The sequence below is a fragment of the Anabrus simplex genome, chromosome 11, assembly GCF_040414725.1.
Source record: "Anabrus simplex isolate iqAnaSimp1 chromosome 11, ASM4041472v1, whole genome shotgun sequence".
In the NCBI taxonomy this organism is placed as follows: domain Eukaryota; kingdom Metazoa; phylum Arthropoda; class Insecta; order Orthoptera; family Tettigoniidae; genus Anabrus; species Anabrus simplex.
Genome location: NC_090275.1, coordinates 13,092,126 through 13,119,189, shown reverse-complemented (window position 1 = coordinate 13,119,189; position 27,064 = coordinate 13,092,126). Strand labels below are relative to the sequence as shown.

At 38.6% G+C, this 27,064-nt stretch overlaps 1 protein-coding gene across 6 annotated transcripts in view; it reads right to left on the bottom strand.

Moving 5' to 3' along the window:
• Klc (kinesin light chain) overlaps positions 1 to 27,064 on the bottom strand; it is a 416,901-nt gene that overhangs the window by 149,308 nt on the left and 240,529 nt on the right. For all 6 annotated transcript variants that reach the window (XM_067155490.2, XM_067155483.2, XM_067155488.2 and 3 more), the window contains 4 exons: positions 25,212 to 25,440; positions 18,122 to 18,209; positions 15,535 to 15,705; positions 5,157 to 5,361 (listed from right to left, as the gene is read on the bottom strand). In XM_067155490.2, coding sequence (XP_067011591.1) covers positions 5,157 to 5,361; positions 15,535 to 15,705; positions 18,122 to 18,209; positions 25,212 to 25,440 — 693 coding nt within the window. The remainder of the gene's footprint in view (positions 1 to 5,156; positions 5,362 to 15,534; positions 15,706 to 18,121; positions 18,210 to 25,211; positions 25,441 to 27,064) is intronic.

The following is a 27,064-nucleotide window of genomic DNA, read 5'->3' as shown; positions in this document are numbered from 1 at the left end:
CGCAATAAACTCGTTCGTTGACCTTCAACGTTCGCGATTAGGCCAATACAACGCTAGCCGCTGAATTTGGCCGAACCGACAAGCGAGATGTGCATGTAGTGGCAGCCGGTTATATCTGACGCTGCGTAAAAGTAACAGTTTTATAGACAGCAAGAATAATTTCCTGATGGATCGTTGTATTGTAGAGACGCATGGATTAGGTATTGCCGGAAAATTTTCAACAAGTTCTCTTCGGTATTATGATGCCACTGTTGAACTGATGGTCCTTAACCCCTCAGCGTCGCAGCCATTTAAATAGCTTCCTACTCCGCGGCCGGATGAGATTTCAACTGCGCGCGACTGAAATGCATCGATTCACTTAAAGCGTTACTACAAGTATAAGAGTAGACCGATTTTCACGAAATTTGGAATTCCTTATGACAGAACTATTTATATACAGATAATTACATAATTGTTCCACATTTCCTTAGTAATTTAGTTCCGTGTGATAGAGTTCGAAGCACTCTTTGAGACAGGGACTCAAGTCATACTCCTGGCAGCAGTACACTGACGTCTTCTTTTCGCTGTGTTTTGAACACAGGATATAGTGTCTCTGAGGTTTGGATTTCTAACTCTTGGGTGCTAATTTCCTGATAAAATGTCTTTCCTGCAACCTTGGAACTGTATTATCTGATGCGCGCCGGCCTTGAATATTTCGTCCCTCTCCCTCCCGAGCGTATTTTGTAAACAAACCTTTCACCAGCTGAACCCGATAAGGTAATTGCTCAATATTTGTCTCTGTGACCTCTGTGAGTATTATTAGAGAATTTAGCAATCAGAATTCACCGTTGAAAACTTTTCTTTGACCTGTATAATTATCTATAGTCTCTTACACGAAATTTCCAAGTACTGTTTCCTCCTCATCGTCACTCTCATAATTTACCACTGCTACCTCATCTATTTCATTATGACTGCTGCTTATACTGTCACTACTACTTCCGATTAAACTTTTATCTGAATTATACAATATTTCAAGCACGTTACTGTCAGTCATACCTCGGCTGAGCGCGGCGCGTCACACGGACTGGTGAAGCTGCTGCGAGACCGAAAGCAACAGGATGAAACTGAATGAGGGGAATAACATTTATGACGAAACAAACCAACTCGATACATATTTCAGATAAAAGATCGAGACAACGTCTTTCAAACGAGATATATACCACGAACAACTGGTTCTCGTATCGTATGACAGAAAGCAGCACTAACTGTTGCCTACACAGAGCGCTCGTGGAGAGTTACGAAAATATTACAAGCTGAGAAATAAAGACAAATATAATAAATAAACCGCACTCCCAATGTACAAATGGAGCAAAGAACATCACACGAAAAGACAAACTTCTCCGATCATCATTTCTTTATTTTATTCTGTGGGAACGAATGAAGCAAACGGACTTTAAAGAAAGCAAGAGATTAGTGCTCAGACTTATTTGACAAATATTTATTCTTGCAGAAACAACTAAATTATAACGATTTTTCAATTCTTATTTACAACACTGATAAACCCGAAAATGTCTTCTTGGAAACAAAACAATTTGCATATCAATAACTCCAAAACTCTTCGAGCTAAAGCCGTAAATGTGAAACCATGTATGGGTCTATACCACATATAGAGGTCGGCGGCTACGGAAGAAAAGAGGGTCTATACCACGTATAGAGGTCGGCGCTGAGGGGTTAAACCCGCGGAAATAAATAATTGTGCAGCCGCCAAAAATAAAGAAATACGGCGAGACGAAAGTCAATGTTCGGCGTCTAAAGATAGTCAAAAAATGCGTAGGCCTACTGTAAGACAAGGCATTCATATGATTTTACAAACTTCTTTCTGAGCCTGATTTAAATTTTTTGAAGGAAAAAGTGGGGTTCATCTTGGATTCGGAAATATACGGGCCTATATTTTTTTCAGAATGAAATTAAACATACATTTTAACGTAGTATCGGATTACGCAAAATAACAAACAAGTAAGCCGTAGTGTGGATATCATCTACGGAAACGCAAGTTTTGAACAAACTGATTGCCGTTTCATACCGATTTTAAAGTGCATGAAGGGTTTTCCGACTTTTATCACAAAAATAGGATATAACGACAATCCGTTATAGCGAGTAAATTTTCCGCTGTTATGAATTCTCGCTATAACGGACTTCTACTGTATTCTCAACTCCAATTGAATTTTACAAGAAATTATCGGATCATCAAGTACACAGTGATCTAACGCCACAACAAGAACATAGTCCTCAATATTTTAATGCATACAGACTCTATTCTATTGTGTTTTATTCTATTCGACTAGATGGAATTTAATTCCATGCATCCACACTTTGATTTTTAAAATGTTAAATTGTATTTGCAACAGTTTTGGATTTCTTAATGCCCCCCCCCCACCTTTTATTAAGTCTTTTTGTGTACAGGAATTTTAATTTTAATTTGACTAGCAGATGAAGATATGGATTCCCGAAACATGTACTAGACTTATGTAAATAAATATAAATAATTAATATTTGGTATTGACTAAAGTGTCTGTGTCGTTAGTAGATTTGGTAAGTGTGAATGCTCCCCTCTTCATACCCGTGTTCCATTGGACTATGTCAAGTAATCTGTGTGGAAAAGAAAAAGAAAAGGTGAAATGTGATTTTGCTAGTAGAGAATGTCTATTGAACGTGTTTTGAAATGAAATACCTGTGTTACTTACGTGCAGTTCATAGCTTGTCATTGACCATAATGAACCCTAGACTACCGACTGTGAAAGACCACCCCTAAAATCCATAGGCAAAATGTGCCCTTGAGGCCTATTATAAATTTTAGATCAAGTCCAATGTATAAATTATCACGTTTTATTCAAACATTTCTTAAGCAGCACTACGCATTTTAGCTAAGAAAACAATACGAAACTCAATAGAATTTTGTAACATTACAACAAACTGAAAATTGAGCAACACCACAACTTAGTATCATATGACATCATTAACATGTACCCTAACATAACTACACCAAAAGCAATAAAATTAAAATTAATAGAAACTAATTTTAAAAAATTACAGTAACTTAAGAATTCTCAAAATAGAAGAATTCATAAATCTACTTGAATTTGCCATTAACAACAATTACTTGAGATTCCATGACACCATCTATAAACAACAAGGCCTTCCTATAGGGTCACCAGCATCGGGAATATTAGCCGAGATTTATATAGACCACCTAGAGTGCATCAATAAAATCATTCAAAAAATAAAACATCAGCCGAAATCAAAATTAACCAGGGACAACAAATCTAAAAAAGACTATGCACTCTTCACTTTCAACAACACCTACATCCACCCCATAACTAACATCTTCAAAAGACGAAACATGAGAATAGCCTATAAAACCATACACAATAATGCCAATATTTTGCATAACACTAAATCCGTCAATGAAAATAATAATCATTCAGGAGTATATGAATACAGCTCTCCCTTTAAAAAGCGTTAACAAACAAAATCCAATACATACAAATGAACCTCCACAAGCTGCCTCCCTCGCCCCACTACCTCTCCCCTTCAATGCTACAATAGCTAGTCCCCGGCGTTCACGAAACAGCGTACGGCATGCTCCCGACAAACACACGACGACAAGCTAAGAACTCTACGTAAGTAACACAGACATTTCATTTCAAAACACGTTCAATAGACATTCTCTACTAGCAAAATCACTTTTCACCTTTTCTTTTCCACACAGATTACTTGACATAGTCCAGTGGAACACGAGTATGATCGCACTTACCAAATCTACTAACGACGCTGACACTTTAAAACATAGCAACTTGTAATTCAACATTATGACGTTTTAGTATAAAAGTGAGTTAATTATACAATGATAGATTGAATAAATGAGCGTGTGCACTCATCAAGATCAATATACCGGACGACATACTAGACTATTCTTCATAACTATAACTCATTAATGCATTTAAGAACTTACCATGAGCAATTAATGAAAATAATGTTTTATCAACACTTTTCAGGACGTTTTTAAGTGTGTCACAAGAATGCTACTGCACATTTTAGAGTATGAGAACTACATCCTGAAGCATGTTTTAACACTATAGAATATCATTTTAATGATGTATGTGTCTTCCATGATTAGATTAAGTAATGTTTTAGAACTGTACATTGTTATCAATACCAGGTTCTTCAGCAGCTGAATATGACCTAAGTAAACGTTCGAAACCGGTACTGTAATATTACTGTGATATAGAAATTTATTTCTGCCTACTGTCATTTCTTGATGGATACAGTACTTTTGCATCCATCTCTTGGCACAGGCCAGAGTAAGGTGTAGATTCCACCAAAGTCCCAGTCAACATCCATGGCTGTGACAATATGGAAGTTGCTGTGGTATGGGTAGTGCTAAGTAATGACATTCAGAGCACAATTAGTGCATCTGAATGTTATGAAAGGTGCTGCTCATAGGGTCAGTCGTGCTGCAATACTACTTTCTGACCCAGTGAGGAAAGCAATGTCAAACTACCTCACTCCTCATCTTGCCTAGTATGCCTCATTTTGGTGCTGCCATTGATTTTTGGGGTTTCCATATAACCACATAACCTTTGGTGGTGCTATCTGAGGATCCAACCAGCCTATGTGCTGATGACCTAACAGACAGACAGACAGACAGACAGACAGACAGACAGACAGACATGTATTGATTAGGTGGAAAGTTCCCGACTCTATATTTTTGTACACTAGAATTATCAGTACGGACAATGAAGCTAACAGATTACGAGCAACATTTTTTTCCGCCAACAGGACTCAAACGCAGCGTCGGACCACATGAACTCGATGCCTTAACGATCGTGGTCACCAGGCTGGCTACATAAGGCTTTACAGAGAAATGATCTATTAAGACACTGGAGAACAAATTCAACTTTGGTAAAGTTCTGAATTTGACCTTAGGTACAAGATGTTTTAATCTTGGAGGAATAAGGGAACAGGAGACTTGTAAGCCTAGAGAAGTAAAGAACTTCCTTGAGCCCTCAGTGAACTGGCACAGCACAAGGAATGTAAGTGTTCCTTCACGAGTACAAGACAGAGAATGCCTACAATATAGAAATGTTACTTGTTTACTTCAATGCAAGGCGACTTACCATCGATGGTGCCAAATTCTCGTTCATGTGCCCGCGTTAGCACCTGCTTGTATAAAATTTCTGCCTCCTTGTACTTTCCCTGCTTCAAGTAACAGGAGGCTAGGTTATTCTTAGTCTTGGCTACGTTCGGGTCATCGGGCCCCAGTTTTGACTCATAAATTTCTAACGCTCGCTGGTAGTACCTCTCCACTTCTTCGTATTTACCCTGGAAACATTAAAACAAACTCTCTACCAGCAGCCACTTTGCAAGGTTTAATATCTTAACACATTGCTGACAACGCTGCACATCCCCTGTGGCGGCCATTTCCTGAGCAACTTTATGTGAAATCGCATGAGCCTGGGTTCACTAACCTTACACTGCTTGTGATAAAATTTACTGGAAACCTTCCGAAGGAGTCCTCATAATGTTTTCTGGCATGGTAAGTTGTGTAGCGTTTATTTCGGGGAAGAGGCACACAGCAACTTGTACAGATTTCATGTTGTTTTGAAGGATGTATGTCTTCAGCATCACTACTTACACTCTCCTCAAAAGAGCTTTGAATATCAAACTCGCGTATTTCAACATTACTTTGACATTCCAAAAAATCAAATGCACAGACTTCATTAAATATTTCTTCTGGATCTAAACATGCGGTCACACTGCATGGCTCTTTCAACGACATTAACATTGGTCGGAAAAAAGAAGAGGAATGAAAAGTGAAGGTAACCAATTGCTGGCTAGTTTCAACAGATGTCACAGAATACACAGGTCCCGTCAGCAATGTGTTAAGCTGCATCATATATTATACAGAACACTGTTGTACAGCTAGAGACTTCCTCATTATAAACATAATATTTAAATTCCAACAAAAAGCTATAAATCAGGTGTTAAAAACAGAAGAATTAAAATTTCAATATCAAAATACATATTCATGCCCTTTATTTCACAAAATGAAACATGATAAATCTAATTGTTCAGGGTGGCTCACCTTAAATAATCATCTTCAGATTAGTTGAAGATATCTGGGATGAAAAACTTAAGTGGGTCGCCCTGTATACGAAACAAAGGGAATACAACTTACGGCAAAATGTAAACTTTGTGCTTAAGTTTTTCATAGAACTGTATGCAGAGTAACTCTAGTCCACGTGTTAGTGGCAGCTGGTTACTACCACTACTTGATGCAGCCTACTCTGTATCACCATTAGAGTTCGGATGTCCAGGAAATGTAATTTTTCCCCATCTTCCATTCTGACCTTTTGTTGGAGTTAACCACGAACTGGACTTCTGTGAGCACATTTACCCTTTATTTCATATGGAATATAAATGTGTTTTAGAAAGGAAAAATTCAGTGTATCCTCCTAATTCAATACATCATATAATTCCATCATTAGATGGAGTAATCAAATTCAAACATGTTTTGACTTCATTTGAGCCATCTTCAGTGAGGGGTGTGTGTGTTTTTTGAAGTAATTTACATAAAACAAGCTAAAAATGTGCCAAAATACATAATGAAGGAACAAATGAAAAAACAAAAGAGACATGACAGAAATAAAAACAGCACAATATACAGTATTTACATCATCATATGGAGCAATAAACAACTCGCTGTGATAAAATTCAGTGAAAACAGGGGTTGATACAAAACATAATTGAATCTAAAAACTGTGTTAACCTAAGAAGAAAAGAAATGAAAACAAATGATACAGATGGAAACGAACAAGAAGTGCACATAGCGAGGTTGCGGACCTCTTAGTCTAAAAATTTTGGTTTTATAACAATTCAAAACAGGATGAAATCACTGTCGAAAATTCAGGCTAAGTCTGCCTTTGTAGAAGCACCATCACATCAAATGGCTATGAGGGGAGCGAAAGCAAAAAGGTTTGAGAAACCAAGCCTGAGATAACGTGCAGGCGAAATGCATGTGACAAGTGATGGAAAAATGCTGATGAAATTTAAAACTTTAGAAAATCAGCATTCTCAATTTCTTCTCAATCTAGCGGTCCCGTTCTTGATTATTGTTTCACAATGTTGGCTGGTGAGAAACTTGGGCAGATAAGTAAAAAGTGTAAAATGGGCGTGAAGAAAGCTTTAAACTTATGGTGTTTAAAAGGTGGTTGTCCTCTCGAAACAGCCTGGCCTACTCAAAGTTAATGGTCCCGTTCGTACGATCGAGTCTGTTGTTGGCTCAGCTGTGTTTGCGAGGATGGAAGGAGCGGAGGGGGAAGGTATGGTGCAGGGCAGGTGGGGAGGGGGAGTGGTGGTGAGTTAAAGAGATGGAGGCAGGGTTTGTTTATATTATGGAAGTTTTGACAAATATATAGAATGAATGTTTCAAGTAGAATGTTCTTTTTTTTTCTTTTTTCTCACACAACCTCATTTTTTCCATTACAGATTGGAACTTTATTGATGGTTTCCACTATGGTCACTTACAGTTTATCATGCACCTGTCATCTTCTCTAACATAGCTTCTCAATTTTTGTCACGGCCCTCCCAACCTTTTAAAATAAGACAAACAAACCAGCCAACATTGTGAAACAATAATCAAGAACGGGACCGCTAGATTGAGAAGAAATTGAGAATGCTAATTTTCTAAAGTTTTAAGTTTCATCAGCGTTTTTCCATCACTTGTCACATGCATTTCGCCTGCACGTTATTTCAGGCTTGGTTTCTCAAACCTTTTTGCTTTCGCTCCCCTCATAGCCATTTGATGTGATGGTGCTTCTACAAAGGCAGACTTAGCCTGAATTTTCGACAGTGATTTCATCCTGTTTTGAATTGTTATAAAACCAAAATTTTTAGACTAAGAGGTCCGCAACCTCGCTATGTGCACTTCTTCGTTTCCATCTGTATCATTTCTTTTCTTCTTAGGTTAACACAGTTTTTAGATTCAATTATGTTTTGTATCAACCCCTGTTTTCACTGAATTTTATCACATCGAGTTGTTTATTGCTCCATATGATGATGTAAATACTGTATATTGTGCTGTTTTTATTTCTGTCATGTCTCTCTTTTGTTTTTTCATTTGTTCCTTCATTATGTTTTTTTAACACATTTTTAGCTTGTTTTAATTAAATTACTTCAAAAACACACACACACACACCCTTCCTCACTGAAGATGGCTCAAACGAGCCAAAACATGTTTGAATTTGATTACTCCATCTAATGATGGAATTATATCATGTAAAGGCATACACTTAATTTTTCCTTTAAAAGTGAAAACCGTCAATATGATTTTAATATCTTGTAATACAAATGCATATTTTAATTTTTTTATTGTTTTGGTCATATTTCAATAATTTGGTTGTTTAAGGTGATATTTTGGTTATATATTAAACGGAAAAATGTACTGTACTTTGCAATGTTGCTGGTGTAGACGTGTTTGACGCATTGTGACGAAACTTGAAACTCGGGCCTAAAAGCTGACGTATATTGTATCTCGTCAGGGTTTACATCACTAGTTTTAGAATAACTTCCTTCAGAGTAAGACTTGCAGTGCGGGTATTTATGTCCACAGGTATGTCACCCTTGTTAAGAGATGAGGAAATACCACAAAAGCTTATTTTCTTATCTGCCTTAGAACTTGTGGCTTGTGACTACTTCAGATGGCACCTAAATTATCTTTCTCCCCTCACCTTTCTTAAAAGATTCAGCAGAGACAAGTTTCAAGGCTTCATAGTTACATTAACAGTGATAGTGTTGGCATAAGTATACCCAAAGAAATCCTCTTCTGCGAAGTATACGAAGTTAAACTAAGTGATATAAAGTGTCAATGTCCGGCAGCATAGCAACACTGCTAGAGACTAAAATGCTGAGATGAATGGGGAATAAGAGGTATGCTTTTCCACCCTGTATTTTACTTCAATTAAATATTTTGTGCCCACGGCGACTGTCAAAGCAGTCTTAATTCTGAAAACTAATATGATTTCTGTGGGTTTGCAGGAGCACCTATGTAGTCTCTGTCACCATTCTGGAAGACTGGAATATTAGTTAAAAGTATCATCAGTACGGACCACAATATAATGATTAATAATGAGTTTATGATAGACACTAGTGGAATTAAGTTAAAAGAACTAGTAAGGAAATTAAATGAAGTACTGCAAAGCACTCTTCTTTAATATAAAAGAACAAGTGGCAAAAATCATTTGTTGGAAGTACATATGTTTGGTCATATTTTCCATTTTTTGGGCCAATATCTAGCTATTTTTAAGAGCACATTTGGGCAATATTTAGGTCTTAAACCTTTGAACCCCAGTTATCATTAACATAATTTGTGTGTTCAACCTCACAGTCTTCAAAATCAGATCCTTCACGTTCCTCCAGACAGTCACGTAATTCACTGTACTATTTCTGTCATTCAATCTTTAGGCCTCCAGGAAATATACAGTAAATAGATTTTTATATACTTATTATGCAAACAAACACTACAGACCTGCCTAATAAATGTCTAACAACTCCGCAATTCAAGCCTACTCATTGACAATCAAAAGACTCATTCTTCAAGTTTTCTTATATATACACGTTATTATTATTATTATTATTATTATTATTATTATTATTATTATTATTATTATTATTATTATTACAACTTCCCCCATGCGGAGGCTGACACAAGGACAAAGTATGTCGACTACACAGTATTTTGTCTTCCAAGTTACTGTTGACTTTGCTAGTGTGCCAGGTAGAAAAATCACCACAAGGCTCAGGAATAAATTTGCAATATGGTTCTTCATATGTTATATAGATGATTGCGGAGTATGGCCACTGAACCTCATATTGCGGCGATAGCGATGTCGTGAAGTCGTGTCCGGCTGAGACCGAGAGAATTCCAAAGCTGTACAAGAAATTTAGGGATTGTCCCTCTAGCTCCAATCATGAGTCCATGGACTGAAATGTTGTCTAGGTGATATTTATCTTTATAGTAGTATGATATTCAGTAATGTGCCTCCTTTTAATTGCAGAAACTTAAAACATGGCACGTCATGCTCTTAGCAGAATTTGGTAAGTAAGCGAAGATAGTGAAACACGCCTGTACATTCAGACAGCCAGTTCAAGAATCGATTCATTGATGGCTGCCGGGGATCCCAGAGAGGGGAGGTGATACTGAAGTACAGAAAATCCTTGATTACCTACCTGCACAGTCAATTAGATTGTTAGTTACTGCTGTAACTTCTGTAGTACAGCATGAGCATGAAAAAAGCATACCAACAATAGAACATGAAAAAAAATACTAGAAAATTAAATTTTAGAGCACCTTTATACCAGTGCACTTGAAAACAGGACAGTCACAATACAAATTTACTTCCATACTGATGTGCATGAAAACATTGTAAAAACTAAGTCATAAATCAAGTATGCAGAAACACGATAGAATACAAGCATTCAACTTTTGCAAACATATACATTATACATACCAAAATGAACTAATAATAGTTTTTAATCGCAATTAAACTTAATCACCCTATTTTTCAAAGTCCTAAATTTTGAAATCAAAAGCTCACGTACTCCAGGATGCCTACTACACCAACCATGGACTGTTCTAACAAATGTTATGAATAGCTTTCACTGTTGTTATTACCTCCCTCTACGAGGATACCAATAGTGATGAAGTGAGGAAGCTGAGAACACAGAAGAACTGCAGAATACCATCGTCGTTCTGTTTTTTTCATGTTAATCCCTGTCTCTTCTTTCTATTTCGCTCTCTCCATACCAACCCACTGGGATCTTGTCCTGTCTTCTGCCACCTGTATACAGCTTATCCCACTGATGACCCCACAATGAAGTAGAGTCTAGCTCATCTTGTCTCCTCTTTCCACATTGTCATTGTATATATCCTATAAGTTCCTTTCTACAATAACAAAGCTTTGAAGAGAACTTAATAGTCCACGTATTCAATACAATTTGTTGTTCAGATTAAGTTACAACATATTTATTCGGTATTAGTTTCGACGCTGATGTGAGTCATCTTCAACTGATCATGGAAACTGGCAATCACACAAAAATCACATATACACAATATAAAATACAAGTTAATTATCACTATAAATACACTGACAATAATGGCTATGTTTATCTTCATTTTCAACAAGTAAGTTCTTGAGAGTCGAATGTAACACACTGTGAACTGCACATCTTCCAACTTGGGAACTTGGGAGTCCTGGGTTGACTTAGTCACAACTTGAAATTGGATAAAAGTAAACTGTTCTTTAAGAACTTGTTATGCTTTGTCCTGAATATAAGCAATGATTCTGTGAAAGATAAAAACAATCTTAAAAACACAGCTGTGAACAGTTGTGTGTGTCTATTTCCACTAGCTTAATGTTGTAACATATCTGTGAGGTCCTTAGGATGTTAAATGAACAACATTTTCCAGTTCAATGCGGGACCTGTAATATAAAGAAAAAAGAACTTAGTTAGAGAAATGTGTGAGTGTTGTAGCAAGCTTGAGTCAAGGACATGCCGTGAGATGAGGAAGGTGGGGAAAGGGATGAGGTCCTGAGGGAAGGGGTAGTTCCAGGACTACCAAGTTCCCAACTTGGAAGATGTGCAGTTCACAGTGTGTTACATGCGACTCTCAAGAACTTACTTGTTGAAAATGAAGATAAACATAACCATTATTGTCAATTTGTTTAGGAACTTTTCATTTTAAGAGTATTGTTATAGTGATAATTAACTTGTATTTTATATTGTGTATATGTAATTTTTGTATGATTGCCAGTTTCCACGATCAGTTGGAAGATGACTCACATCAATGACGAAACTAGTACTGAATAAATAATATGTTGTAACTTAATCTGAACAACAAACTGTATTGTACTGGATAGGTGGACCATTAAGTTCTCTTCAAAGCTTTAGTTATTCTCAGTACAATATGGACCAATAATGAAATTTATAACTTTAAATTAGTTTCTACACACAACATTGACATCACTCGGGAGATAATGATCTCCCACTTTCTACTGCCAGTATGAAGCAGGTTTCATTTTAGTATTTTGACAAAACTAACAGCCAAGTGTGTTTGTATCCTCTCCCACTCTGACTACTCACTTGATCAGCCAGCCATGATGCTGCTTTCGCAGAAGGTTTGGGCCACCAGACTCTGTTTACAGACTTCAGTAAATTGTTTCCTATTTTGGTTGTCTGAATTATATACATAATAGTTTTTTATTTATTTTTTTATTAGATAAATGACTAGTTGATATTGATACTCTCTAACTACAAGCACCTTAACAGATATATTTTCTTTTTCACTTTGCTTTACGTTGCACCGACACAGATAGGTCTTGTGGTGACTATAGGATAGGAAAGGCCTGGAGTGGGAAGGAAATGGTCGTGGCCTTAATTAAGATACAGCCCCAGCATATTCCTGGCATGAAAACGGGAAACCATGGAAAACCATCTTGAGGGCTGCAGACAGTGGGGTTCGAACCCACGCTGTCCCGAATGCAAGCTGATAGTTATACGACCCAAACCGTGCAACCACTTGCCAGCTTTTCACAGATATCAGACACACGAGACCTACCAATGCAATTTGATTCCTGAACCACTGGACACGACTGAAGTCAGTTTTTTTAAATTTTCACTTTTGAATTTATATTTGTTTTATTTATTTACTTGGAACAGACACTGCAGAAAAAAAAAGAAAGAAAAAAAAACATGCAACCACCTCAAGGACTGTGGCACCAGGGTGTAATACGTGCATACTGAGGGGGGATTGTGTTAGTGATTAATTTGTCATAGACATCGGAGGTCAGGTGGCGCTCAGGAGGCCTGTCAGTGCACACTCCGTTTTGACTCTGCAGGCAGTAAATGTGCTGAGGTTAGAGGCAAACGGTGTTTGCAACATTCATTCTAGGGTCCAACCACGCCCCACTCCTGCTAAACAATTGCAGCCATTTGAACGGGGTCGCATTGTTGGCATGCAGGAAACTGGATGGACACATCAACAGATTGCTGCACGTGTTAATAATGTTAATTGCTTTACGTCGCACAAACTACTTTTACGGTTTTCGGAGACGCCGAGGTGCCAGAATTTAGTCCCGTGTGAGTTCTTTTACGTGCCAGTAAATCTACCGACACGAGGCTGACGTATTTGAGCCCCTTCAAATACCACCGGACTGAGCCAGGATCGAACCTGCCAAGTTGGGGTCAGAAGGCCAGCGCCTCAACCGTATGAGCCACTCAGCCCAGCACTGCACGTGTTGGGAACGATGTATCGGCGATGTGTCGTTGCTTTCAGCAGTGGTCTGTGGAACATCCTAACACCCGCAGACCAGGCTCCAGACGTCCACGTAGTACAGACGCACATCAAGATCAACACATTGCCTAAGCCATGGTCGCCAACCGAACATCATCCAGAACGAAAACCAGTCACATGTTGCACCTACTGTGTCACCAAGGACCATTGAAAACCGTCTACTTGCAGCAGGATTACGATCATGTGTGCCTCTGGCCAGGCTACCACTGACACCACGACACCTCCAACCTCGGCTACTCTGGTGTCGCGAAACAGTCAACTGGAGAGGGGAATGGTGCTCTGTTGTCTTCAGTGACGAGAGTACGTTCTGTCTGCATGCAAGTGATGGATGTACACGTGAAAGGCGAGACCTATTGAGTGGCCTATTCCAGAGTACATTTGCCCCCGACACTCATGTCCCACCCCAGGCTTCATGGTATGGGGACAATCAGTTACAACTCGCAGTCACAGTTGGTGTTTCTGCAGAGTAACTTACACTGCACAGGTTGTTCTCCCCTTGCTGCCGCCATTTCTTCCACAGGAAGGTGATGTGATTTTTCAGCAGGACAATGCACGTCCCCACATAGCTGCTGCGATGCAACGTGCCCTGGCCAACAAGATCACCGGATCTCTCGGCAGTTTAACACGAGACGGTAACTTAAACATTCTCCAGAGCCTGCAAGAACCATTCCCGAATTGCATCAAAAGATGCACGATGCTTGGGACAATCTATCACAGGATGCCATTTGGCACCTTTATGATCGTTTGCATGCACGAACACGGCCACAGGGGGGTGCACTGTGTATTGATGCGACTGTTTAAGCACCTTTAACTGTGGCAAGTGTGTTTCATTAGGTCTGGATTTGTAATTATATACTCCTGCAATGATGAAATACCTGTCACATCGCTTGTACTTGATGTTGCTGACAGTACAATATGCAGTTTTCATTGTACGTGCCAGCTGATGGAGGATGTTAAGCTAAGCCAGAATGAACAGGAACTTTCAAATATTTGCTTTCATCATTTCCCCTTATACAGCTCGAGCCACTTGTCCACCTTCCTCCATTCTTCCATAATTCTGTTCTATTCCAGGCTCCTTCTTCTTATACTGGTCCTATCTTGTTTTCTTCCACTCAAACATAGCCTCCATCATCTGTTTTTGAATCCTTTCCTCCTTTACATGTCCAAACCATGATAGTCTATTCTTTTCAGTTCTGTCATTCAACTTCTCCAATTTCCTTGCCAACATCTTCATTTCTCACTGTCTTTCCTATTGCACTACTTCGGAATTTCATTTCACTAGCTTGATTTTTACTTTGCCCTCTTCTTGTAACTGTCTTAAGTCTCTGTGTGTGTATCACTTCCTTACACCACCTCCTTCTAAACTAGATTGTGTACATTTAGGAAGAAAGCAATTGCCCATTAATCTCTGTACCCAGCCTTGCATTTTCCATTACTCTGCTTCCTAGGTTTTTGAAGCTGTCTACTATTTTAATGTTCTGACCTGCAATATTTACTATTCCTTCACCTACTCAGTCATTGCATGTTATCACCTTCATCTCGCCCATCTTCACACTGTACTTCACAATGTTCTCATTTGGTATGCCCAGTTGTTCTTGTACCTCCTTAGTGTCCATTTCCCACATCACAATATCAGCAGCAATGTCATCTTTCACCAACTACTTCCTTTGGCTCCTTCACAATTTTATCCATTATCATTATAAGTAATAGTGGTAACAGCACACTTCCCTGTCTTAACTCAGTAACATTCCTAAACCACTCCGCCCTCCCCACCTGAGTCTGGAAACAACTAAAATATTTGTCATCCATTGCATGCAGAATATGCATCGTTTGCAGACTCCCTTTCTTACTCTTGTTTAATATACCCTTTTCCTGAATATGCCAGAATATATCTCTACTACGTATACTCAGAAATGTCATCACTAGCTCTCTCATACTAAAGATTGGGCCCACCATTGATCTGCCATTTCTAAAGCCATACTCCTTCCATCTTTCCTCTCAATATCATTTCTACTATTTATGCAAGTTGTGATACGAGCGTGGTTCCTCAATAATTACTGCATACTTTCTGGTCCCCTTCTTAAACATGGGTATTATTAAAAATATTATTAAAATACCTGCCCTTATTTGGTAAAATGATGTACCTGGTTTTGGCAGAGGAGGGCAAGGTTGTTCAGCTGCTTGGCCACGTCAGGGTGGTCCTTGCCAAGCACCTTCTCGCGGATCTCCAGGGCTCGTTTGCACAGAGGTTCCGCCTCCTTGTACTTGCCCCGCTTGCCGTACAGCACAGCCAGATTGTTCAAAGTGGCTGCCACCTGTAAAATATAACATAATCAGTTATTGTGATAGTAGTCAAAGGAAACAAATATGCTGGATAAAGTAAGCCTGCAAGATCACTATGAATGTGGTATAGCAAACACATAAACTCAACAAACTGCTTTGTACAGTAATCACAAAACATCGTTCTAAATTAAAAACACCACCACTTTTTTCCCCCTACTGAAGCAAACTATGCACTTTTGGTGACAGTTCCTTGTCCTGTAGAGAGGCGGGAATACAAGCCTTTCAACTGTTTAACTGTTTTCTCAAACAAAGGTTCTGCACTTTAAAAAAAAAAATTAAAATAAAAAAAAAATTTAAAAAGAGGGTTCAGATGGTGGCTGCATCTCAAACTTTTCCAACAAGTATTTTACTAACTCTACTCTACAAATAAGTAAATAACAGGGTCTTTGCCAGTTTTTGTCCAGTTGCAGTTACACGGTAGTGCTCAGCACGTTCTCACTGTTTACGTCACTTTCCTTCTTCCCAATACACTATCAAGATCACCAGAATTTTCTTTGCACACTGGTTTGTTATCATTAAAATCCTTGCCTTGAGACCACTGTCTAAAACACTTTCTAGGAGATTTCTTATCTCATATTCATTCTTCGATACAGTGCCCAAAATAGCAAGGTGGATGGTTTTAAGACTGTTTGGCTGTCCTAAACTCTCTGTTGGACTGATCCAAGCACTCCATGATGATACGTTTGTACAGGTGCTGTACCAGAATGGACCATCAGAAGAATTCCCCATCACTAATGGGCTTAAACAAGGTTGTGTACTTGCACCAACACTCTTTGTCCCGCATATGCTATACGAACAATAGAGGGATGGGACTTAAGTGTGAACCTGTCTAGGAAATGGGTCCTGAAAACAGAAAACTCAATTTTCTGATTTTGTTCAATTCTGTTTTAGAATTAATTTCTGAACATTTTTATAAAGTTTGTTCTTATACTTAAAAAACTGATCAATTTGTATTGATTTAAAGTTCTATATTAATATAATTAAACATCTTACAAAATATTCGCAGTTTTTTTTTTAATTTGCTTTACGACGCACTAACACAGAGAGGTCTTATGGTGACGATGGATAGGAAAGGCCTAGGACTGGGAAGGAAGCGGCTGTGGCCTTATTTAAGGTACAGCCTGGTGTGGAAATGGGAAACCACAGAAAACTATCTTCAGGGCTGCCGACAGTGGGGTTCCTAAAGATGGTTCTCTGTGGTTTCTCACTTTCACACCAGCTGCAGTATAAGGAACTGTATTCATATTTATCAGAATAGACATGGACGTATTTCCAGCGCGTGCTGGTTTATTAGTTCCACACCGTACATGGCAGTAAATAAGTTAGCCCAAGCAACACCCAGGCACCATATCAATAGCGTTTAGTGTCCTAATCTTATATGACTCCCACCAAAGCTAGTTCAGATACCCAGCTTTAACCATCCATAGTTCCAGAGTCTTTCCCTGTTCGTTGTCAATGCGGTCTTGCCACTGTTAGCACTGTTTTTATTATTGATTATTCTCACTACTTTCATGTCTGCTACCTGGAGTTTATAAATAAAACAGCTTTCATTCCACACAGTGACATATCTCTGAAAATAGAGTATGTACGGAGAGTATCATCTCAAACTAATTTCCATGATACGACGACGACAAACTCATTGCACTGCTTACAGTACTATCCTGGGAGAATATGCAACCATCTATGGTTAATCCATTCCAGTTTTGTATTCATTATCTGGCAATAGAATTCTGGTGGATTATACAAAATCAGAGTTAATAAGTGAAAGAGGTTTTTAATGTTTGATAAAAGCATTATCATCATAGGCTGTTCTGCCATTCGGCAGGTCCAATCATGGCTGTGACCTCCATATCTCTCGATCTTGTGCCCTTTTCTTCACCTCTGCATAACCTTTCTTTCTTTTTCTAATGCTGTCTAATAACTGTTATCATCTCCTTCCTCTTCCTCGTTTTCCTTTATCATCCCTTCAATTGCTACTCGTAGTAAGGTGTTGTGTCTTAGATTATGCCCTATCCAGTTTTTTTTCCTATTTTTGATTACGGTCAGCATGCTCCTCACTTATCCCACTCTCTTCAGAACTTCTTCATTTGATATTTTATCTTCTCACTTTACACCTTCAATTCTTTGCCAAATCCACATCTCAAATGCCTCTATTCTTCTCTGTCCTTCCTTCCTTAATGTCCATCTTAAAAGTTTTTCGAAATCACTTGGCAGTAGACAGGCGGACATACCATCTTATGAAATTATGTTCTACCTAGGTTTTAGAAAGCACTCAGCAACTCCATATTTACAAAGTAGAAATACTTAGGTTTTCAATACACAGTTCAATAAAACGACCAAGGAAAGGCTCAGTTACTCTATGTACGGTAAATTGGAAAAATGTCTCACCGCTGGATGATTCTCCCCAAGAGTCTTCTCCCTGATGGCCAGAGCATCATTCAGCAAGCTGGCAGCTTCTTTGTATTTATTTTGGTCCCTGTAAATAAATAAAAAACAAACAAAAAATAAATAAACACACACAGTGTCTCAACTGGTAAAGGTCACAAGTGCTAGAATATTAACTATTAATTTTTACCTGAAAGAGGTCTGTTAAAATGCTAGTAAATCTAATACATTAAAGCAGTTAAATGTATTAACATACAGTTAAAATAAATTCACAGTGCAAAATATATGAGAAACAAAAAGAAAATGCACATTTCAAGAAATAAATCAGCCAGGGACAAGGCGGCAATAACCAGCAGAGTTGCCCCGTTCTGAGCTGCAACAGCAGACAAATTTAATGTCCAGAAAGATCACTGTAATCTTATGAACCAGAGCCCTCAGGCAAGTGAATAAGCATTTTAACCCTCAACTGGCAACAGTGATGTTTTGATGCATTTGTTTTCACTGTAATGCCACCGCCGATTTTTCAACAGGTTCAAATTTCTTCCCGTAGTGCCAATAATCTGTCAACAGATAGCATAGCATGCAGTTATTTTTCAACCCCGATATCCACAGCAGCTGCAAGTTCAGTTTCATCCATGGCAACATCCTCTTTAGGTGACATTTCTTCAAAATAAATTAAGGTAGTTTCCTGTCTGCCAGTTCTGCGTCACTGATAAGTAACTGTTTTCATGGTCTGACCTGCACATTGGTAATTTGCATATAACAGGCATCCTAGCCTTGCTCTATATTCATGTTATTTGGGTGTTTCTTAATTTCTATTTTTCTTTAGAGATCCCAGGGCCCAGCTGCTAAAACCTCAGTATTATCAAACAAAATGTTGCAGAATGTTTCAGAGGAATGTTCAGCTACAGCTAAAATTTCCGCATCTTGGTTATTGGTGTGCCAGGTATGTTCTTTGAGCGAGATGGGTACTAGCCGCTCGGTTTTGTCAACAAAGCAGATACCACAGCCACATTATATGTGGTAGACTTGACAGGCCAGTAACACTATAGTGTGACTGCTTGTAAATACACTAACTTCCTGTGTGGTTTGTGTTTGTAAAGGGTCTTGATGTCGTATTTCCATGATGCGTTGTTTGAGTCATCAGTCCATAGACTGGTTTGATGCAGCTCTCCATGCCACCCTATCATGTGCTAACCTTTTCATTTCTACGTAACTACTGCATCCTACATCTGCTCTAATCTGCTTGTCATATTCAAACCTTGGTCTACCCCTACCGTTCTTACCACCTACACTTCCTTCAAAAACCAACTGCACAAGTCCTGGGTGTCTTAAGATGTGTCCTATCATTCTATCTCTTCTTCTTGTCAAATTTAGCCAAATCGATCTCCTCTTACCAATTCAATTCAGTATCTCTTCATTCCTGATTCGATCTATCCATCTCACCTTCAGCATTCTTCTGTAACACTACATTTCAAAAGCTTCTATTCTCTTTCTTTCGGAGCTAGTTATCGTCCATGTTTCACTTCCATACAATGCCACGCTCCACACGAAAGTCTTCAAAAACATCTTTCTAATTCCTATATCAATGTTTGAAGTCAGCAAATTTTTCTTAAGAAAGCTCTTCCTTGCTTGTGCTAGTCTGCAGTTTATGTCCTCCTTACTTCTGCCATCGTTAGTTATTTTACTACCCAAGTAACAATATTCATCTACTTCCTTCAAGACTTCATTTCCTAATCTAATATTTCCTGCATCACCTGACTTTGTTCGACTGCACTCCATTACTTTTGTTTTGGACTTATTTATTTTCATCTTGTACTCCTTACTCAAGACTTTGTCCATACCATTCAGCAGCTTCTTGAAATCTTCTGCGGTCTTAGATAAAATAACAATATCATCGGCAAATCTCAAGGTTTTGATTTCCTCTCCTTGGATTGTGATTCCCTTTCCAAATTCCTCTTTGATTTCCTTTACTGCCTGTTCTATGTAAACATTAAAGAGGAGGGGAGATAAACTGCAGCCTTGCCTCACTCCTTTCTGGATTGCTGCTTCTTTTTCAAAGCCCTCGATTCTTATCACTGCAGACTGATTTTTATATAGACTATAGATAATTCTTCGTTCTCGGTATCTGATCCCTATCATCTTCAGAATCATAAATAGCTTGGTCCAATCAACATTATCGAATGCCTTTTCTAGATCTACGAATGCCATGTACGTGGGCTTGTCCTTCTCGATGCGTTCTAAGATCAGACGTAAAGTCAGGATTGCTTCACGTGTTCCTACATTTCTTCTGAAGCCAAATTGATCTTCTCCTACTAAGCTTCAACTTGTTTTTCCATTCTTCTGTAAATAATATGTGTTAAAATTTTGCAGGCATGAGATACTAAACTAATGGTGCGGTAGTTTTCACACCTGTCAGCACCCGCTTTCTCGGGAATAGGTATAACAACATTCTGCAGAAAATCGGATGGGACTTCTCCTGTCTTATACATCTTACACACTAATGGAATAACCTTGCCATGCTGCTTTCTCCTAAGGCAGTCAGTAATTCAGAAGGAATGTCATCAATCCCAGGTGCCTTGTTCCTATTTAGGTCTCTCACAGCTCTGTCAAACTCTGACCTCAAAATTGGGTCTTCCATTTTATCAGCATCAACAGCCTCTTCTTGTTCCAGAACCAAATTATCTACACCTTTACCTTCATACAACTGTTGAACATGTTCCTGCCATCTTTCCGCTTTGTCTTCTTTCCCTACAAGTGGCTTTCCATCTGAGCTCTTAATATTCATACACCTAGATTTCCTTTTGCCAAAGGTTTCCTTGACCTTGATTTTCCTGTATGTAGCATCTACCTTTCCGAGAACCATACAACCTTCGACATCCTTGCACTTCTCCTTCAGCCATTCTTCCTTAGCTACCTTGCACTTTCTATCCACTTCATTCTTTAATCGCCTGTATTCTTTTCTGCCCTCTTCATTTCTAGCATTCTTGTATTTTTGTCGTTCATCAATCATGTCTAGTATCTCCTGAGTTATCCACTGATTCTTAGTTGATCTTTTCTTCCTTCCTAACATTTCTTCAGCAGCCCTACTGACTTCATTTTTCATGACTATCCACTCTTCCTCTATTGTGTTTCCTTCAGCCTTTTCATTTAGCCCTTGTGTCACATGTTCCTTAAAACAATCCCTCACACTCTTTTCTTTCAACTTGTCTAGATCCCATCTTTTTGCATTCTTTCCTTTCTTCAATTTCTTCAACTTTAGATGGCATTTCATGACCAACAAGTTGTGGTCAGAGTCCACGTCTGCTCCTGGGAAAGTTTTGCAATCCAACACCTGATTTCTGAATCTCTGCCCAATCATAATGAAGTTTATTTGATACTTTCCAGTGTCTCCAGGTCTCATCCACGTATAGCCGTCGTTTGTGGTGTTTGAACCAAGTATTGGCAAGGACTAAATTATGATCAGTGCAGAATTCAACAAGCCGAGTTCCTCTTTTGTTCCTTTGTCCCAATCCGAATTCTCCTACTGTATTACTTTCTCCTCCTTTGCCTACCACTACATTCCAGTCTCCCATCACAATTAGATTCTCATCACCTTTTACATATTGTATAAAATCGTCTATCTCTTCATATATTCTTTCGATTTCTTCATCATCCGCTGAACTAGTAGGCATATAGACCTGCACTAATGTGGTGGGCATTGGTTTGGTGTCGATCTTGACGACAATAATTCTTCCACTATGCTGGTCGTAGTAGCTTACCCGGTGCCCTATGTTCTTAATCATTATTAAACCAACTCCTGCATTTCCCCTGTTTGATTTTGTGTTGAAAATTGATAATTCGGTAGTCGCCTGACCAAAAATCCTGTTCTTCCTGCCAACGTACTTCACTTATACCAACTACATCAAACTTTAGTCTATCCATCTCCCTTTTCAGATTCTCTAACCTGCCACAACAACTCAAACTTCTAACATTCCATGCTCTGACTCGCAGAATGTAAGCATCCACCTTCGTGTAGTCCCCACCCAGACATCCAAATGGGGGGACTAGTTTACCTCCGGAAAATTTTACCCGGGAGGAAGCCATCATCAGTACATGATTCATACAGAGAGAGCTGCATGTCCTCGAGAGTTAGTTACGGCTGTAGTTTCCCGTTGCTTTCAGCCGTGTAACAGTATCAACACAGCTAAGCCACGTTGAGTATTATTACAAGGCCATATCAGTCAATCATCTAGACTGCCGCCCTTGCAACTTCCGAAAGGCTGCTACCCCCCTTTCGATGAACCATTCGTTAGTCTGGTCTCTCAACAGATACCCATCCGATATGGTTGCACCTGCGGCTCTGCTATCTGCGGCATTGGGACATGCAAGTCTCCCCACCGCGGCAAGGTCACATGGTTCATAGAGGAGGATTTCCATTATATCTTCCCAATTTTTGTACATCATGTTTCCAATGGAGTATCATTGTCTTCAGACTCCCTTTTTGTTCTTTTCTTTTAAACTGTTCTACTACTCTAAAACCTTCCTGAACGTCGTGTAGGGTCTTTCGAGAGTTCTGCACCTTCAAGTATTAGTGGTAATGATGGCTTAGATAGCAAAACTCTGAACATTTTGTGCATCTCTCCATATTTGTGTACATACGATGTAATATTAACTTTCATCTTTAATTACCAGTTTATGTTTTAGTACATTCACACACACTTGCAGATTGAACACTGAAGATGTATGTATGTTATTCTGAGAGTACACTTTTTAAGGTAATGAATATGGAAAATTTGGTAACAAAATCAAACTCCACATTGTTTTAACTTCTTAATGATGAATAATACTTAACCATTTTCAACCATAATATAGTCTATTTGTTACATGCAGAACATGCCCAAGATGACTGCCACCAACACTGCCACTCCTAGGATTAAACAGCATAGTGCCAGAGGTACTGTTAATTGTTGGAGTAAGAAGAGGTCTCACACCTCTTGCATGGTGTTCGACTATCTTGACGGCTTCCTTACATTATCGATGTGAACTGTGCCATAGTAAAGTACAATACTTACAATTTAAACATATTTCAGTCTGGACTTTAAAATCTGTACTAATCACTCTGGTCTGAGGGTTTTTGATGTTTTTCAAACATTTATTTTTGAGCTAGTTTTTTAAATTTTGGATTTTCTACATTAATTTAGTATATAAATTTAAAACTCAGCTAGCACAGGTTATTTTCCAATTAAAAAACAATAATGTCAACTGATGGGTATTGTACATACTTCTGTTGTAATTACAAAAATATTTACAGCTTAAATGGGTCAGAATATGTTACTTTTAATGACAAACACTGACTAAACAATACAATAAATATTTACTAGGCTTTGAGTGCAGTGTCCAATCTGAACACCTGTGTCAACAACAAGTTGCACAGCCATGATTGGAGAATTTCAACACAGTCTTATTAATATCACTGACTTGGGCAGTAGTACTATCATCAGCTATATGGAATAATCTACACCACACTAATGGAGTACAGAGCTTGTTCCCGAGTTTTAATGTCTTGTCAAAGCCCACCTTAACTGTACCTGAATTTCTCCAGGCCTTTCAGAAATTTTCATACACTGCTTTTTTAGGAACCAACATTTTGTGCAGATTTTTAGTCCATGTAATTTGTCTACTATAGTATTTCGTCCATTTGAGTTTGTCTAGAACAGGACATTTTGTTCCATTCACTGAAATAACTCATCTCATCCATACCAAATTCACACATTTTCTCATATTCCAATTTCTTTCATTCTTTTAATTTTACAACTACAATAACAATACAAACAATAATATAAACTGTTATTTACATGAAGATGAGAAAATTCTAGCTGATAAATTTCATTATTAGGTCTCCACACCAACGAGAACTTTCCACCATTCAATTCATATGATATAAGGACATGTTCAGTTTCTTATTATGAAATATCACCAGCTTAATAACATATAAAATGACAAGACACACACTGATTAGAAATGCATGTAATGAATTGATAAATGTTTGTGAAAACATGTGATGTTCCTTGATGAATGTATTATTATTAAACATACTATGTCTTTATATCGTGCTATTCTACTTGCAGGCGATTAATAGCTTTAAAACCTTAAGCACATTGTACTATGTGTGTTTTCCTTGTTTATTACAAGATATTAGAATCATTCCGTATTGACAGTTTTCACTTTACAACGGAATTTTCTCTTTTTTTTTTTACGTTGCACCGAGCCAGATAGGTCTTTGGCAACGATGGGATAGGAAAGGCCTAGGAAGTGGAAGGAAGCGGCCGTGGCCTTAATTAAGGTACAGCCCCGGCATTTGCCTGGTGTGAAAACGGGAAACCACAGGAAACCATCTTCACGGCTGCCGACAGTGGGGCTCAAACCCGCTATCTCATGATTACTGGATACTGGCCGCACTTAAGCAACAAAATTTAATGTATCCTCCTATTCAACACATAATTCCATCATTAGATGGAGTAATAAAATTCAAACATGTTTAGACTCGTTTGAGCCATCTTCAGTTAAATGTGCTAAAATCATAATGAAGGAACAAATGAAAAACAAAAGAGACATGACAGAAATAAAAAACAATACAATATACAACATTTCCATCATTAGATGGAGCAGTTGTTGGAAAGTAAAATAAAAAGCAGGGGAAACTCCTCGATTGAAAACTGTAGCTAAATACAGATATCTCCAGTGATATTAGATGTTATGAAAGTTTCTTCACCAGTCTCTTTAGAATATGTGCTGCCTTGCCTTGCCATTGCAAGTACTCGACTTTAATTAAAATTTTGTAAAATTTCAAGGGTGTGCCTAACCTTCTACTGCAATCACTACCCTACCATGAGGCAAAAATAAATTAATCCATGCTTATCAATATCATTCTAAAAGAAAAATGGTGCTAAATTGTATTGGAGACGAGATAAAACTGGAATTTGCAACACACAACTAATGCAAGCACTGATACTCATATCCGTGTGTTTAAGATGGGAGACGACACGCATCACAGATGTTAAGAGTGTAATATCTTTGCTATTTCTAACAGAGAAAGAACATTAGGGCTTACCGGTAGACAAGGGCAAGAATATTGAGCATAGTGGCCACGTCAGGGTGATCGTGACCACTCGTCTTTTCCAGGTCCTCAAGTGCCTGCTTGCAGAGGGGCACTGCCACCTCGTAGCGACCTTGTGAAGCGTACTGGATCACCAAGTTGTGCAAAGTGCGCAGTCGTGCTGGGATCTCGTAGCCCGCAGTCACCTGCTGTGCGAACTGGCTCGGGGGTGTAGGGGACATGGCTGCAAGTGAACACACATTCTTCAAATCAAACCCGCTATATTTCTGCAAGTCAAACATGTTACATCCAACACCAAGAGAGGAACTTTTAGAAGATAACTCGGCTCGGTCACTAATTACACCGCATGAAACTGACAGCTATTTATCTATAAATTAAATTTACTGACAAAGACTGATAAGCTTCTACACCAATCCAGAAATGTATATAATATTCTCTCTCTCAGAATCCTGACAGTTTCCCAGGACAAAAGCGAGGCAGGCAGTGGTGCTATGATTAGTCACTAGGGAAGAAACCTTACCATTTCTCCCCTTTACTCCTGCAGCTAGTGATTCACCAGTATGTGAAAGTTTTCAGTCATCAATTTTTTTTAAATGTGCAGTTAATGAAAATGTCAGTTGTTTCAAGAGCCAGTCATCAGTTTGTGAACTGTGACACTGCAGTAACAGGACTGCCTGGCAATGTTCACTAGTATGCTTGTAATAGCCACATGGCAGAGGTACACTTGCTCCATAATACATATCAGTCTCTGTGTTAAATGCTTGAATAGTGGTTAGTGACTGGAGTTACAACACACAGTTTAAATTAACAGTGATCACATTTGCAGAAATTAATGGTAATCGTACTGCAGCACGCAAGTTTTGTGGACAGCCATCACATGTATCCTACTGGCATAAACAAAAACAACAATTGCAGTGTTTCAAGGAGACAGCCTTATTATTTTGGGGATCAAAAATCAGACCAGTATACAGAAATTGAAAAAGAACTAATAAAATTTGTAACTGGATTCAAAAATCATGGCTATTCAGTTTTACACAAAATGAAATAGTTAAAGGCAGTGGAGATAGGAATCTCACAACTTAAAGTAATGGCTGTGTAGATTCAGAAACAGGAACTGCATATCTCTATCAAGGATGACATCTATGCCAGAGACTACCGCAGGACCACACTGGGAGGTGAAACTCCATAGATATTTTAGAACAAAACCTACAACTAGCTCACTCTCTCATACTCCCCGTTGCTACCTATGCAGCTGAGACCTGGACAATCAAACAGGCAAATAAGAGGAAAATGGAGAGATTCGAGATGTGGGTTTGTTTAGTGACACATTCTCTGAATTTCTCAAACTGAACATTGAACTAATGCATCGGTGTTGGAAGAACTAGGCATCCTAAATAGGCTTCTGGAGCGGATCAGCCAGGCTTAACATGGGTACTTCGGAAACATCGCCAGAAGAACAGGCACTCTGGAAAAGCTTGTGGTGGAGGGAACAAATAATGGCAAAGAGAGAGCGAAGAAGACGTCCAATCAGATGGGTGGACCAGCTGCAGCCTTTGGTGGGGAAATCTTTCCACGAGGCAATGCTTATAGTGACGGACTGCCAGACTTGGAGAAAGAAAATCAGGACAGTGATATTATTAGCACCGCCATGCAGTGTCAAGGTTAGAGGATTGAGGAGGAGGATTTTAGATTCAAAATTGAATTTACATCATTTTTTCCTAACCCCAGGTTTTATGATTTTTAAAAAAAAGGAAAATTATGCAAATACATATATTTTCTATTACTGAATCAGTGATAGACTCGAAACACCTACTTCAGTGCACAAGACTCAACCCAACCCAACCCAA